The sequence below is a fragment of the Antechinus flavipes genome, chromosome 5, assembly GCF_016432865.1.
Source record: "Antechinus flavipes isolate AdamAnt ecotype Samford, QLD, Australia chromosome 5, AdamAnt_v2, whole genome shotgun sequence".
In the NCBI taxonomy this organism is placed as follows: domain Eukaryota; kingdom Metazoa; phylum Chordata; class Mammalia; order Dasyuromorphia; family Dasyuridae; genus Antechinus; species Antechinus flavipes.
This window is the reverse complement of record NC_067402.1, coordinates 227,859,834-227,877,838: the sequence shown is the minus strand read 5'-3', so window position 1 is coordinate 227,877,838 and position 18,005 is coordinate 227,859,834. Positions and strand designations below refer to the sequence as shown.

General features: G+C 34.0%; 1 protein-coding gene across 4 annotated transcripts in view; it reads right to left on the bottom strand.

Moving 5' to 3' along the window:
* LIMA1 (LIM domain and actin binding 1) overlaps positions 1-18,005 on the bottom strand; it is a 113,366-nt gene that overhangs the window by 28,795 nt on the left and 66,566 nt on the right. For all 4 annotated transcript variants that reach the window (XM_051963041.1, XM_051963038.1, XM_051963040.1 and 1 more), the window contains exon 4: positions 15,391-15,852. In XM_051963041.1, the coding sequence (XP_051819001.1) occupies positions 15,391-15,852 (462 nt within the window). The remainder of the gene's footprint in view (positions 1-15,390; positions 15,853-18,005) is intronic.

Genomic DNA, 18,005 nt, shown 5'->3' with positions numbered 1-18,005 from the left:
TTGAAATTGCCTTGAATCACCTCATTATTGAAAAGAGTCAAGTTTATCACAATTGATCATCACATAATCTTGTTGTTACTGTGAATGTTCACTTCACTTAGCATCAGTTCATGTAAAAGTCTTTTCAGGTCAAATAGCAAATCTTTTTTTTTTCCTAAGGCAAAACTTGGGGTTAAATGACGTGCCCAGGGTCACACAGCCAAATAGCAAACCTTGATTTGGCCTTTAAAATTCTCCATAACCTGGGCTCTTCTCTTCCCAGTCTATTTATACTTTACTACCTTCCACATACTCTATGATTCTTGTGTCTCCCTTGATGTTTCTCTATGCTGATGCCAGTTTAGTCGTCCCCAACGCCTGTTGTTGGCTTGCTCAGGCATTGCCTGTGCTAGACTATGCTCCATTCTCACCCAGATGTGACAAATCTTCTAGGGTGTGTTGGGTTGCAAAATTGTTTTACCCCAATCTTTTATTTGTTCTGCCACTCAAACATTATTTTAAACTTGCTAAGAGGGGAATTTTTGAGAGCTCAGACAAATCTCTGCCTTTATTCCATCATCTTGGCTCTACCCTCCCACCCCCAAGAAATCACTTTTCAACAAAAACTACTAAGAAAACTGGAAGGAAATCTGATAGAAACTACATATAGACCATCATCTCATATCATATACTAAAATACTGTCCAAATAAGTCCATGATATAAACACAAAGTGACATCATAAACAAATTAGAGGAAGAATTGTCTCTCAAATCTACGGATGGGGACGTTTGTAACAAAACATGAGATGGGGGATCACAGAAGGTAAAGTGTACAAATTGTGGTATATGAATGTGATGAAATATGCACTAACAGGCTATAAAGAATTATAAAGGAGATGATTTTCAGAAAAAACCTGGATTAACTTATATAAACTGTTGCAAAGTGAAGTGAACAGAACCAGGAGAACAATATAAATCATAACAGCAATCAAGATAATCAACTAAGAAGGAGTTAGTAATTCAGATTAATCAATTACATTTCCAAAAGGTCTCATGATGAAAAAATACTATCTGCCTCCAGGAGGAAAATGGATCAACCCATCCAGATTGAAGCATAATTTTTTTCCTTTATTTCATTTCCAATTTCCTAAACTATAAAATGAAGCAACTGGATTAGGTGGCCTGAAGTTCTCCTTACCTTTAGATCTTTTAAAAAAAACTTTCACTAAATATTTACAATTACATGTAAAAAAATTTTACATTAAATAACATTTTAAATTATCTCTTATCCTTTCCAAATTATCTCTTTCCTATCCCTTTCCTTTCTTTGAGAAAACCAGTAATCTTATAGATTATACAAATGAAGTCATATAAAACATATTTCCATATTCCAGCTTTAGATCTTTATGATCCTATGAGAAAAGTTCACTAAAATAATAATGTCAGCACAGTTTTATCAATTCAAGTGTATTCAATGTTTCCTTCCAGTTATGCCTAGAAATGTACTTAAGATGAGTTTGCTTACTTATATCAAGTTTCCACAGGTTCATTTTTTTTTCTCAGCAGTTTTTGTGATGTTTTGGGAGGTAAAACAGCTTTTTCAGTCTTCCTTCTATTTTGTGAATGAATTTGTATTCTAAATTTGTTTGGCTGTTGTGTCTTTTTGCTCACCAAAAAGTTTTAAGTGTGTTCTGAACCAAGAGATTTCTTGACTCTTTTAGCTTCTTCATGGTGGCAAATACATTGCATTTGTTTTTAAACTTCTCTAAGAAATGGCGAAACAATAATTTTTTGCAAACTAGTTTGTTTTCTACACTGAAGTGTGCCTTGGCTATTAAGAGCAGAAACCCTATTGCAGAAATCTTAGAGAAAAATCTTAGAAATAAATCTGCCAGTAAGAAGTAATTAATTAATCAATATTAAAAATTGTAACCCTTTGTATGCATATTTCATTCAATTTTCCTAATCATGTTGTTAACCAAATTATTCAAAACTCAAAATCACTTGCAGCGATTCTAATTCTACCACATTACATTCAGCTCAACTGTACAAACAGCAGCTATGTTAACAGATGAACCTGGAATTGGATTCGAAGTCAGAACTCTTCTTTGGAAATTAAACTTGTGTCTTCTTGGGAATGGCAATCACAGGCAGAGGGAATAGGATAAGTCTGGCAGCATACTGCACAACCACAAACATTTTCCTTTCTTCCAAATACATTTCTGATTTACTGGTCACCAAAATGAAGGAAATTCCAAAGGTTTAATCCAGGAGCTGTACTGAAAAATGATCACTGTGAAAAATCAGAACGTTCCAGGATGTGAAAAGCTATTCCATTTGCTTCTCCTAACAGGAAAAAAAAAAAAAAAAAAAAAAAAAAAACCCTTGACTTTCAAATGAGAGGCAAAATTTCAAATGTTCATTTGTGGAAGGTAAGCATGCATACAAGTGCTGAAAGAATGTGCTACTTGTGAGGCTTTCAGTATTATGTCTCTATTTCAGTATCACTGAGTTTCCTCTTCTAAAACATTCAGCTACTATTTCAACTTGAATAAGAGGTCAATTTAAACTGCTCCATATATACCTAGTACTATAAGTTACAGGGAAAGAGAGATTTTCCTTTCTATACTGTCTTTTTTCCTTTAAAGATATAAAACTCTTGGGGTTGTTAGTTGGTGGAGTGGATAGAGCACCATCCCTGAAATCAGGAGAACCCGAGTTCAAATGTGATCTCAAACACTAAAGACTTCCTAGCTATGTGACCCTGGACAAGTCACTTAATCCCAATTGCCTTAGCAAAAAAAAAAAAAAAAAAAAGATAAAACTCCTTAGTCCCTAACAATCCTTCCAAATCACAGCCCACAGCTTCTAGGACTTAAATTCTAATTCTAGCAAGGGAAACTCAAGCCTTTCTGCATGCAGTTTACTGCTCAGATCTTAAGAAGTGCAATCAGGAATAGTTTTGTAGATTGTTCATAGATGCCAACAATAACCACCTCAGTATTATTATTTAAATCAATAGCATAAAACTAAAGAACACATACCTGTTTTTATACCCACATTTCATATCTTTGTCACCACAATTTATTCTTTCAGTAATTGAGAGAGTCTAAAGTATTATAATCCATTAATAGAATAGAGGAGGAAAAATGAGAGGACTTAAAAACACTTAGTAAGAAGAAATCATGTCTAATTTAATTCCTTTTTCAAAGAAGATGATAATTAGATAAATTAGGTACATACCATACACAGTTCTGGATCAGGCTCTTATTAGCATGTAACCCTAGGAAAGTCACTTAACCTCTTTCAGCCTCAATTTTCTCTTCCATAAAAAGACAATATCTCAAAGGGTTAGTATATCAAATGAGACAACATATATAGCACTTTGCAAACCTTAAAGTGCTATATAAAAGCTAGTAGTTATTATTTTTTACTATTGTAATTATTATCTTTTTTTCAGCAAAACAGTTGATAAAGTCTCTCATTACATGCTTATGGATAATGTGGTAAAATGTAGGTTATTATGTAACTCCACAGTTAATTGAACAATGTCCTAATGCTTTGATTGCCTCTTTCCCTCTGTGTATCTTTAACCTTCACAGTTGAAGCCACTTATATCACCCCCTCTTCACTCCCACATGTCCCAATTGGAGATCAACCCTATCCATATTCTATGAAACAGAAGGAACTGTGCATGGTTCAGCAGTTCAATTTCATCATACTTGTTATTAATCTTATTTTGATCCTGATATCTCATTTTCCCAACAACTAACTTTCTTGTTCTCTAGCAATCATCCATTATGGATATGGTTTCAGAAGTCCCGAGTCATATCTCTGCTTCTTATTAATTATATATTAATTACTTCAATTCTCTGGCTCTCATTTTCACCACTATCAAAATGAAATGGGTTCCTAGGGTCTCTTCAACTTTTAAATTATTTTATTCAATCTTTTGTAATAAAACTCCTTCTTCTTTGTCCACAAGTTCTTTAATAAATGGATTTCTGCCTCATTTCCTAAATATTTAACAGAACTGAATTTCCTACCTTTGAAATCAATTTCTTCATAAATTCCTCATAAATCTGAATTTTAATTCAAAATCTTTCTAAAACTTTCTTATACCTCCCATAAATTAACCATTACCACTGTAGATCCTAGACTTGGTTTTAACCTTTTAAAATGATACTTGAACTCTCCCTGTTTCATTTTGCATTGATCTTCAAAATTTAGTCACTCTTTCAAACAAATGTCCTTGCATACCTATCCTTAGGATAACTTTTGGCTATACTCCCTTGTCTAGATCATCAGCCTTCTTCACCCTATTCATCAGTTGTACTTAAGACTGCCATTCTTCCCTGATCTAGCTCCAATTCAAAAAAATGTTTGACAATGTTGTAAGTAAACTTGGAGAAAGAACTGAAGTGCTGCAGAGTTGTATATTCCATAAGCTTTGTTTCTCTAAGCATTTTAACCTAAATGAAATGCTTGTGAAATTTGTAGATACCATATATTTGATTCATCCTATCTTTATCTTGTCACTTTATAAAACCATAAAATCATTGAGGGTAGTTTATATGCATGTAAGAAAAGAGTATATATTATTATGGAAAATTTACTGCTGTAAGACAAAGTCTTACAAAAAATTCCTCCTCATATTTGAAATGATGATAGTCAAAATCACAAAGGTAGAGAAATTAACCCATAAGTAAATTAATACAATGAAAAGTTTTTTTAATACTCATTTCATTTTGCTGAGTGAAATGAGCAGAACCAGAAGAATTTATACATGGTAATAAAAAGATTATGTGATGATCAACTGTGACTTAGCTATTTTCAGCAATATGGTGATTCAAGACAATTCTAAGAGACTTGAGATAGGAAATGCTATCCACATCCAGAGAGAGAACTATGGAGACTTAAAGGCAGATTGAAGCATACCAGTTTCACCTTTTTTCATGTGTTTAATTGCTCTTTCTCGTGGTTTTTCCCCTTTCATTCTGATTTTTCTTTCTTTTTGGTAAGACAAATATGGAAATATATTAAAATGACTGTATATGTATAACTTAATATGAGTTGCTTGCTGTCTTTGGAAGAGGGATTTAAGGGATAGAGGAAGTAAAAATTTGGAACTCAAAATTTTATAAAAATGAATGTTGGAAACTACTGTGCATGTAATTGTAAAGATAAAATGTTATTAGGTTTAAAAAATTTCATTTAATTTTATTTTCAGTTCTGTATTCTCTCCTCACCAAATGAGAAGACAAATAGCCATTACAAACATGGAGAGCCACACAAAACAAGTTCCTCTCAGTCTATCAGCTCTTTCTCTGTAAAGGTGGATAGCTTGTTTCATCATGAATCTTTTGGATTTGTGGTTAGTCATTGTATTAATCAGAGTTCTTTAAGTCTTTCAAAATTGTTTATCTTTATAATATTGTTAGCATATAAATGAGGAATGAGTCTCGATTTAAAGGCACTCCTTGTTTCCAATTCTTTGCTGTCATTAAAAAAAACCTTTTAAATATTTTGTACATATAGATCCTTCTCCTCTTTGGGGGAATAGGACTACGAATGGTAGCACAGGGTAAAAAGTTATATACAGTTTAATAGTTTATTGGGCATAGTTCCCAATTAGAAAGATTGACCTTCATTACATTTGAGAAAAGGAAAAATAAGAACATAAAGAAAACTCAACAGTATTTACTAGTGCAAATTTTTGGAAAGCAATATACTCAGAGTCATAAAATTATCATTACCTTGAAGTATTTCTGCTTCTAGGACTTTATGCTAAAGAAAATATGAAGATAAAAAATAGATCTCTTGTTACAAAATTCACTCTTGAACTTTACATTTTAGCCACACTGCATTAGTAGCTATTTCCTGAACTTAATTCCCTATCTCTAGCCTCTATTCACTCCTCCCTTCCCCCCTTATTTCAGCCTTTTAAGAATCCTCATCTTAGCTCTAATCAGGTAATCCCTAGCAAAGATGGGATCTTTTCAGGTGTTAGTGACTTCTCCTACCTCAGTTTTCCTAAAATTCTTCTTATCTGTGTCCATTGTTGAGCTGTTAACTCACACAGCCCTAGGATAATGTAAGTTCCTGGAAGGTAGTGACAGTTTTATATTAGAATCCTCAGCACATTACACAATGCTTTACACATCAAAGGTGCTTAATAAAAATGTGCATTTAACTGAACTAAAAAAGAAAGTAGAATAAAAGTTCATTAAGTGGCAGGGACTTTTTTTTTCCTGTCTCAAGTACCAAACAATCAGTCTGTTTAATGCTAGCTGGATGGCTGAACAAATCATAGTATATTAACAAAATGCAATGATATGAAATATAAAGGATAATAAAAATAAGAGATTATAGAATATCACTTTGTATGAAGTGAACCAAACCAAAAATGGTGTACATAAAACTCACTCAATTACTTACACCTTTTGACTCAGCAATTCAACAGCTGGGTTTATACCCCTTAAATGGTTACTACTGACAAGAAAAGAACAATGTAAATTAAAATACTCACTATTTTTTTGTACTTACTATATAATCTTAACATTTTCTTGTTTTTTTTTTACCTTTTGTTTTTAATATTACATTCATTTCTAAATATACAAAGTGCAACAGAAAAAAATTCAATAATACAAAAGCAGTTTTTGCTTTTCTTGTATCCATTGTATGACACATAGTAAATGCTTAAATGCTTTTCGATTTACTGACAAAACTAACCAAAATACTGAATTTTTTTGGATTAAAAAAAATCATTTATTGATTTTTTTTTTGGCTGAGGCAATTGGGATTGAGTGACTTGCCCAGGGTCACACAGCCAGTAAGTATTAAGTGGCTGAGGTCACATTTGAACTCAGATCCTCCTGACTTCAGGGCTGGTGCTCTATCCACTGCACCACCTCAATTGATTTTTTTTTTTAAATCCTTACAATCATCCTGCAAGATATGTTCTAAGCATTATAATTTCTAATTTTAGGGGAGTGAAGTGACTTCCTCAAGGTCACCTGTTTTGGGCCAGAACTCTGAACTTGAAACAAGGATGCTTACAAGGTACTAAGTGGAACTGATGAGACAATGGTTATCTAGTTTAGCATGGTTCAGTATGATTGGTTTAATCTTACAACAAATATTGGTTTCCTAATGATATAATGATTGGTTTATACTGGTTTATACTCAATGTGGAGCATATAAGCAGGGACTGAGAGCCAGAGGAGAGAAGCTCACGGAGCCAAGGAGACAGAAAATTCATTTCACCTTTAGTCAGGCTCTTGATGGCTGGCCTGCCCTCCTGCACTCTCCCCACTGAGACCAAGGCCAGTCTGAAAGGCTCTCTAGAAAGCTGCCCAGCCCCAGAAAAGAGATAATAAAGGATTTGGACTTTAACATCTGGCTACTCTTGTGGTGATTACTGAACTAAAAAGAAGGCTGCTCCAGAGACCCCAAGAAAATCAAACCAGAGAACATTACAGTCACCCTGCTGGTAGACATAGAACTTGAACCTAAGTCTCCTTTGTTCTTATTGCCACTTTTTACCACATTAACATGTTAGTAGCTTTATATCTGTGGAATAAATGTGGAAATAATTTATATCCCCAATATAAGGGGAACAGCTGAATAAATTTTCAAACATTAATGTAATCAAACATTACAAATATTATATTGTAAGAAATGGCAGCAAACACGAATAATTAAAAAAATATGAAAATACGAGAAGTACAATTCAATTGAGGATGCAGAACCCAAAAATATCTAATGTCTGAAACTATGTAAATAAAAACATTAAAACAGCATAGAAGCTTGGATCATGGGGAGCTGACACATACCTCTCCTGTTACTAAGGAAATCCAAAAAAAAATTTTAATGACTTATACTATTAGTTGGGATCACTCTTGCCCAGTTGATTTTACTTATTACCATTTTAGGGACTATAACCTTTGTGTAGTGGGGTAAGAATTGTATATTTGTTAGAATGTGACTGATTTATGAAAATAAAATACATCAACAAAAAATTTTGGGGTAAAGAATGACATATAATGACTACAATTATACTTAAAGAAAGCTAAACGAGATAAAAGAAAACAATCAGGAGGGGTCACAAAGTAAATAGTTTTCATTCATTAATTTTAATTTTATTTTGTTCAAATGTTACATGCAGCAGTCATGGAATAAGAACAGTTTTTAAATGTCAGAAAAAGGTAAATAACGAAATTCCAAAAAAAGAAAATAATAAACAGCAGAAAACTCATCAGAATAACAAATTATTGATAATTTAGTAATCAAGAAATATAACAATAACCAGATATATGAAAATTAAACTACCTACCTCACATTTTTATGCTAACAAAGATGCCAAAAGATGGGGAAAGTCACTATTGGATAGGGATATGAGAAGACAAATAAGCTAATTCACAGAAGAATTCTCAATTGGTTCTACTGTTCTTAAAAAAATTTGGAGAAAAACTATTAAGTCAAAATCATACCCTTTGACTCAGAGATTCTATTATATCACAGGGAAGTAGATTACAGTAAGAAAAGATCTAAATGCTCAATAATGCTTATATAGGAGCACTGCTTATAGAATAACAGAAAGCTAGAAATAAATTAGCAATCCAAAGCTTGGTAAAACTGAACAAATCATAGTATGTGAACATAATAAATATTACTGCTAAACAAAGCTGAACAGAAAAAGTCAGAGAAACACAGAAATATTGTCTGAAGAAATGCAGAATGAAGACAGAAGAGCTAATACACAAATATCAAAATAAATAAAGCCAAAGTGTAGAGATGATGAAGATTGTGGTCAAATAAAAATCAGTGTTCATACTTTACTGTAAAGTTTAAAAGCGACATCTTACCTTTCTATTAACTGATAAACTCACTTTTCCAACCAAAGGAATTGAATGTCTATTGCAAAGTGTCTAATAATAAATACCACGAGTATTTTATATTAAAATGCATATGATTATTTCTATCATAGTTTTATCAACAAATTATTTTATTTCTCATTTCAGATTCATATTATTACTTTTTATCAATCAATAAACAGAAATTTATTAAACCATATCCCTTGGAGTCACAAGGACAAAAATGAAATGGTCCTCTCTCTATGCTTTTTCCAAAAGCTTTCATGCCTCCTAAAATCTCTCCTTTCATCCCTCCTCAAATCTCTCATTGTTCTCCCTTCTCCCCATCCACAGAACTGAAAAATTTGCCTCATATTTTACTGAAAAAATTGAGACAATTTTGCAAGAGCTCCCCATTCTTCTTTCCTCCTTACTTTATATCACTCAGATGTCTTCTGCCAAGGTCTTCTCCTTTACCCTTTCATATGTTTCCTTCCAAAGTTGACACCTTGGCATGCACAAATAATCCTATTCCATCTTCTCTAGCAGATTGTTTTCTCCATCAAAAAAACTCATCTTCATACTCATCTTCAATCTTTCCCTGTCACCTTGTCACCTACAAATATGTATGTGTCTCCCCTAAAGTCAAAAACCTTTCACTTGACCCTTCTGTTTCCATTTTTTTTTTTTTTTTGGCTGAGGCAATTGGGGTTAAATGACTTGCCTAGGGTCACTTGGAAGTGTTAAGTGTCTGAGGCTGGATTTGAACTCAGGTCCTCCTGACTTCAGTGCTGGTGCTCTATCCATCTAGCTGCCCCTCCACTATTTTTCAATATCTCTCCTTCCTTTTGTGAGAGAAGCTCATACGTGTGTTCATTTCCTCTCCTCTCTTCTTTTTTTATTTTTATTTTAATTAAAATTTTATTTATAAAACATATGCATGAGTAATTTTTCAACATTGACTCTTGCAAAACTTTCTGTTCCAAATTTTTCCCTCCTTCCCCCCACCCTCTCCCCTAAATAGCAGGTAGTCCAATACATGTTAAATATATTTTAAAATATTAAATCTAATGTATGTATACATATTTATATATTATCTTGCTGCACAAGAAAATCGGATCTAGAAAGAAAAAAAAACCTGAGAAGGAAAATAAAATGCAAGCTAACATCAACAGAAAGCAAGCATGAAAATGCTATGCTATGGTCCACACACAGTTCCCACAGGCCTCTCTCTGGGTGTATATGGCTTTCTTCCACACTGAACAATTAGAACTGGTTTGAATCATCTCATTGTTGAAGAGAGCCATGTCCATCAGAATCGATCATTGTACAATCTTGTTATTTCTGTGTATAATGATCTCCTGGTTCTGCTCATTTCACTTAGTATCAGTTCATGTAGGTCTCTACAGGCCTCTCTGAAATCACCTGTTGGTCATTTCTTACAGAACAATAATATTCCATAACATTCATATACCATAATTTATTCAGCTATTCTGAAATTGATGGGCATCCATTCAGTTTCCAGTTTCTAGCCACTACAAAAAGGGCTACCACAAACATTTTTGAACATATGCGTCCCTTTCCCATAAGATCTCTTTGGGATATAAGCCCAGTAGAAACACTGCTGGGTCAAAGGGTTTAATAACTTTTGAGCATAGTTCCAAATTGCTCTCCAGAATGGTTGGATCCGTTCACAGTTCTACCAACAATGTCCCAGTTTTCCCACATCTCCTCCAACATTTGTCATTATCTTTTCCTGTCATCTTAGTCAATCTGACAGGTGTCTTCAACTTCTTAATTCTGAAGTCTCAATTTTTAAATAACTAATCTTTTAGCTACCAAATCTAATGGCCTTTTCTCAGTTCTCATCTTCCCTCATTTCTTCAGTCTTTGATACCACAGGTCATCTTCTTTTCTTTGACATTTGCTTCTCTCTAGTTTTTAAGGCACTACTGTCGACTGGTTCTCTTCCTATCCATCTAATTTAACTGTTCCTCCTTGGACTCCTTTATTGGATATCTTCATCCAAATCTCCCAATGGGCTCTCTTCTGTTGTCTCTCTATAAGATTTTACTTGTGATCTTATCAAATTATGATCTCTATACTTATGATTCTCAAAACTGTTTATCCAGCTCTAATTTTTGAGCTTTCAGTCTCACATCTTTATTTTATTTTATTTTTTCTGAGGCAATTGGGGTTAAGTCACCCAGGATCACAAGCTAGGAAGTGTTAAGTGTCTGAGGCCATATTTGAACTCGGGTCCTCCTGACTTCAGGGCTGGTACTCTATCCACTGTGCCACCTAGCTGCCCCTAGTTTCACATTTTCAACTGCCAATAAAGCATCTCAAACTGGATCTCTGGTAGATATCTTGAACTCCGCAAAAAGTGAAATTATCTCTTTCATATCACATTCTTCTCTCCTTTCCAAACTTGCCTGTTACTGTTGAGAGTACAGAGGTCATTCTTAATTCCTCATTCTCTTTCATCTTTTATATCCAATTTCTTGTCAAGGCCTGTTGATTTTATCTTTATAGCATCTCTTGGGTATATTCTTTCTCTCTTTTGATACAGATCCTGATTCACCTTATGCCTAGACTAGCCTGCAGGCTGATCTGCTTGACACAAGTCTCTCCCCTCTCCAGTTCATCATCTATTCTTCTGTTAAAATGATCTTCCTTAATCACTCACCACATCATTCCCATACCCCACTTCATAAATTCCAGTGGCTCTATCACTTACAAGATCAAATGTAAAATCCTCTGTTTGACTTTTAAAGTCTTTTATAATATGCCCCCTCTCCCCCTGCATCCTTCCAGCCTTTCCAGTGTCCTTATACCTTACCTCTTTGCTGTTCCTCAAATAAGATCCTCCATATTCTGACTCTAGGTATTTTCCTTCACTGTCCCTCATGGTTGAAATATTCTCCCTTCTCATCTCTATCTTCCTTTAAATCCCAGCTGTAAATCCTATCTTCTAAAGGAAGCCTTTCCCAACCTCTCATAATTCTAATGCCTTCTTGTTGCTTCTTCCCCATTTTTCTTGTATGCACTTTATTTGCACATATTGCCTCCTCCATTGGACTGTGAGCTCCTTGAGTACAGGCACTGTCTTTTCCAGCGTCTGGTACGCTGATAGTCAGTAAACGTTTCCTAAGCATCTTTATCTATTGATTTATCTGGCCATCTATCTTCTTGCTCAGTTGTGTCCAATTCTTCATGACTCTGTATGCTATATGGTTCATAGGGTTTTCTTGGCAAAGATAGTGAATTAAAGGAAACAGAGGCTAAGTTATTTGATTAGGATCATACAATTAATAAATATTTGAGGCATATTTTAACCCAAGTCTTTCCAACTCTAAGCCCAGCATTCTGTCCACCAAGCCACCTAATTGCCTTCCACGCAAAGGTAAGTGCCTTGCCAAGGTTACCTAGTTATTAGTTATCAGAGTCCAATTTTGAACTTAGATCTTTCTAACTCCAGACTTACCATTCTATCCACTGACCTATCCAACTGTTTTTTATTTTCTTATCCTGAAGACAAATGAGTCAGTATCTAGGGAAAGACTCAGAACTTGACAGATAAAAAAATAAAATATTTTAAGAAAGAACATAATACATGCAACCCCTCCCCCCATAAAAACCAGAAGTGATATAAAATTAAAAATTTTGGAGAACCTATCAACTCTTCAGCCACCAGTTTGGACTTCTGTTCAGCAGAGTTCTTTACTATCACATATTTTAAGATATTTAAGAGAATAAATCAGTAAATTTAGCCCACAAGGTTAAACAGAAATGGTCTGGTTATTGAAGTTGAGAAATCAATATCACTCTACTCTTCTCTCTTTCTCTTTCTCTCTCTCTCTCTCTCTCTCTCTCTCTCTCTCTCTCTCTCTCTCTCTCTCTGTGTGTGTGTGTGTGTATAAAATAAAAATAAAGAACCTCAGAGATGGAAAAAATCCCAGAGGTTTTATATTTTTTCAGAATCTAATTTTTTTTAAATAAAAGGACTTTACTAGCACTGTCAACAGAACATACCATTTGCAATATTTTCTAGTAATGATTATTATACTGTTTTGATCACTCTATCACACACACATAGTCATTAACATATACTTGGTAAGATAAGTGATTGAAGTACAGCATTTAACTGTGAACATAAAAGTTAAAATTAACTGAAAAGGAATTGCACCTATTAAGGTATCACTTCTTGTTGTTTTATATTCAGTACAAAATTTAATAACACTTCCACTAGAGAGTATATAAGATTAGATCATTTAGTAATTCTGATAAAATGTTGATAGAATTTGGATTATCTATATATTTCCATTATATATCCCATTGATTGGGAGTAGAAAGAATCCCCAACCAAGGATAACTAAGATAGGCTAACATTCAGGTGAAGAACAACTAATGTTGTTATATTCCCGGTAATTTGTACTCAAGTACTTGTTAGGTTCACTAATTTTGATTGAAGAATAACAGCTTTCATTGCTTTTTTATATAACCAGGAGAAATTTTCTGCTTAGAGTCTTAGAAAGGTTAAAGCTGAATCAATGACACATAGATAACTAGATACTATATACAGTTCTGTAGTACAGTTTAATTTATCTCTGGGTTACTAAAGAGTCAAGACTATTTAGAACAGCTCAGAATGGTTTCAACAAAAAACTGTAATTATTTAAACAGCTGTAAAACCTAATTAGACCAAGTGCATTATTATCTGAAGTTCCTAAGCAATTTATTAACTATCACACTCTTTATAACAATGAGTGGATAAAGTATAAAAAGGTGGCAATCAAATTTCAGCACTTCTCAAACACTTCTACATCACCAGATTATCTAACACCATCTGCTGTCTGGGTAGGCTGTTATTAAATGTATGCCAAAGCTCTACTCTGACTACAGATAGGCTTGCTCTGGTCCACCATCTCCTGGAGGTCAACAACTTGGGAGAAAAAATACAAAGAAGAAAAAATAAAGCTTCTCTTAAGATTATTGCATGTGTTAGCACTTTGTATTACTTATCCTAGTCATTTTCTACCTTAGATCATTTTCAACATTATCCAGGACACTGTATCTGCATTGTATAAGCCGACATGACATCAACTCTTCTACCCCTAATAGGGTCTGTGAGGTGGCAACTTACAATGGTGCTTTGATTTACAACAAAGCCTTTTACCCCCAATTTAGATTTTTAAAATTTTTCTCTTCTAAAATTCCTTTTTCTCTTGATAAATTAGCCTGTGAAGAAGAAAGGGGGATCTGGCAGGCCTAAAGTATGAAACTGGATGGGAACAAAATTTAAATAGGAAAAAAAGCCTTTGGCAATACAGACTTCATTTTATTTAAAAAAAAATCAATATTGTTGCATGACAATATTAATGATTTAGCAATGGCTAAGATAAACAGAAAGCCAATTTTTATTCAATGGAGAAAACTAATCTGAATTAAAATTTGAGCACATTTTTCTTTTAAAACTCTTTTTTTCTCATATTTATTTCCCCAAATCTAACTTAATCAAGAACTTTTAAAGGGAAAAAACTAAAGGAACACTGTTCTTTCAAAGCTTCAAGAAGAGCTGTTTGTTCACACCCTATTTAGTTCTCCAGATCTTAAGAAAAGGACCCACTGCTCCTTTTTAACTCAAGTAGCAAGGGATTTTCTCAAAAAACAAAAAACAAAAAAAACCAGTTTGTAAATAGATCTTCAGGCTAAATAGTTAGCTTCGTTCAATCCAACTTCCTATCTAGATGGTATGTAGAGTAATGGCTTACCATCAAATCTGTTTATTTAATCAAAATGAATGTTGTAACAAACCACTCCATTGAAACAACCAAATATGTAGGAAACTATGAGAAAACTGGAAAAATCTACCAACTCTGAGGCCCCTAGACTGTATTATAAGTCACTGGCATATGCAACTCATTTTCTTGTTAATTCCCTCTAGGGACCTACTCTGCAATCCACATGTAGGATCAAATTTCATTAGCAGTTGTAGGAAAATGCAAGCCCTATGTATTTGCAAGTCAAAACTAGCGAAGGCAAAGGCTAGGCTTACCATCTTCACTAATTCCCCCCCCCCCCCGGGAAAGGATTTTAGCTGATAGAAAACATTTGTTGAGAGCACAAAAGAGGAAGTTTAAAAGAAGAGATTCAGCTGGAAAGACAACCACTCCTTAGTCATAATGTTAAAACTTTACACTTCAACTGTAGCTGTGTCAAAGTAGAATCTTAACCATTATTTTATCATTAAGGCTTAAAATGACAAAGGTGCAGAAAGAAAAATTAAACAGAAAAACACAAGACACAATTTTCAGCTTATTTTACATCTTATCCCATTTCTGTGGATTAGCCTGAAATTCAGACTGAATTTATTCTTTAAAAAAAAAAAAATCACATTATGACCAATTGTGAAATTAAGTTGAAACTGAAACCCACAATTAATTCCCTACTTTTGAAGCTGAAAAGGTATCAATTGTAAAAGATCTTGTATACTTAACCAACTGATTTTCTTGATGCACTTACTTGTTTAAATTTGTAATCTACCCGTCCTTACCTTTGTCTGAGCTGTATCACCTTTCTCAAACATCATTTTAAGTCTGTTGAGTGGGACGTTATATTTCTCTATTTTGCCTGTAGCATCCGGATTCTCATTGGCTTCAGATTTTCCTATTTCTTGCTTGGATTCTCTCAGGCAGTTTTCCATTTTGCCAGTCTCTAGTGAATGGATTTTAAACTCTTCACTGTGATTGTTGGGAAACTGAGCTTGGATAAGAGCTTCTGAAGGGGACTGAAGTCTAGATCTGGTATCAATCCCTTCTGCTTGAGTAGTTTCAGCTACTGAAGAAATGTTATTTTCCAGTGGAACACAGAGATGGTCGACCTTCGATTTCACCTCAGCACTGCTATTCCGTAGAGATTCTGTCTGAGGTTCCGTTCTCAGCTCTGGATTCTCCCACTTCTTCTTTAATATGCTGAGAGTTCCCTTTCTAAAATGCTGGGGAAAGTTCTCAGTGTTCTAGAAGAAAATGAAATTATTATTATTTACAACCTGACCTGCTGAAGCATCAAACACAATCTTTGTGAAAATGAAAGCTAAAACTCTGAGCTACTCCTTGTTCACTGCTGTCTCAGACAGCTGTGAACAGTTACAACTGTGCCACATGGAGAAAGCCCAGGGGTGGGAGGGGAAAAGAGAAAGAAAGTCAGAGACTAAAGCAGGAAGTGATAAAACAGGAGAGACTTATAAGGACAAAATGGGAAGAAAGAAAAGTCAGATCTAATGGTGGTTACCTTGGAGACAGAGATTTTCATTCTCAGAATTAAGGGGAAAGGAACAATATCCAAATACTGAAAATCTTAAGCATTATGACTAAATTAGTAAGAGTTTAAAATAAGGTTTTTAAGGAACAGAGGGCAGCTGAAAGCACACAGCTCATTCCATATAGTATTAGTGAGCTAAAACATTTTAGAAATAATTTTTATGTGTTTGTATAAATTATTATAATTTTTCTAATTTCTCCCCCTTGTTTATCTCATCTATTCTCAGGCTTCACTTGTCACTTTTATAAAGAAAATCCCCAAATCCATATATCCAGCTTTTTTCTGAGCACTAGTCCTATATCTCTAGAATATGCTTTACCTTGATCTGCCAAGAACACTTAAAAGTTCAAACTGTCCAAAATTGGACACCTTCCCTCCTATCCTGCTTGACATCATCAATCCCCCAGGCTGATTTTTGATTTTTTTCTTTCCCTCAGTCCCATCTCCCTACCCAATTAAGTGCAAAATCTATTCATAATAGCACCTTCATCTCACAGGGTTGTTGTGAGGATCAAATAAGATCATTATGCAACACATTTTGCAAACCTTAAAGCCCTATGTAAATTCTGTGGCTGTTGTCATTCTACTTTTATGTTCTCTCATTTCTGTTCCCATTCATCTTTTATGACAATATCATACTCTAGCAGCGGTTCTCTTCACTTTTTTCCTGGAAAATATTCTTCTGATGTCCCTATCACACCCTTATCCAATTCAACTTTCCATAGAACCTAGCAACATAATCTGCTTAATGTACAGGTCTGACAAGTTATTATGTTAATCAAAAACTTTCAATGGTTTCCTGCAGTCTATAGAAAAAATACAAACTTCTTAATCTAAATTAAGATAATATATATGTAAAACATTTTGCAAATCTAAACCTACTGCTCTTACAAGATTGTCAACTGCTGTTGCACTATTATTATTGTTGCTATCATTATAATTATTATTAATGTTCACAAAGCTGAACTTTGTTCCAACCAACCTTCTAAGTGTTAATTCACCCTACTCTACTATACACACCCCATCTTCTAAACAAGTGGATCACAAGTTATTTCCCTATTTCATCCTATATTCTTTCAATCTTTTACATCCCATTCGCTATCTTCCATATCTATAACTTACTTTTTTATCCCAATCTGTGGAAATCTTCAAGGTCCAACTCAGGAGCTATTTTTTTGATGAAGACTTTCCCAATGTTCTTAATTGAAAGTAAGTTCTTTCAAAAATTTTCCTAGAGTACTTAATCTGGATCTTTCCTTTGCCCCTATCACATTCTACCATGTATCTTTGAATCTCAGACTTGGAGATCTGAGGGATCATCTAATCTAATCCATAATGAAACAGGAATTCCCTAATATTACTGAACAAGTAGAATCCTACATTCAAACCTTTGATCTACAAGTGGAAGAACTACTTGGTATCTCTTTAGACCATCTATTCCACTGCTCTATTAGGAAGGTTTTCTTTAAATCCAGTAAAAAAATCTGCTTCTTTGTGAATTATACCTAATGTGCCTCCTTCTGCCTTAAGAGGCCAAACAGAACAAGTATAGTTCTTCTTCCATGTGATAGTCATTCATAAAACTTGAAGAAAGTTATTCTGGCCCCACTAAGTCCTCTCTTCTTTAAGCAAAACATACCTAATTTCCTCAAATTATGGCCTAGTCTCCAGTCCGCAGAATCTGATTACTTCTCTACTTTCTACTAGATGTGTTTCAGTTTATCTACCTACATCTTTATTAAATAATTTTTTAAAAATCCTTAAATACTTCCAATGTAGGTCACACTGGAAGTATTTAAGGATTTTTTTTTTAATTTTAACTGATAACTATAACTATAGTTATAGTTA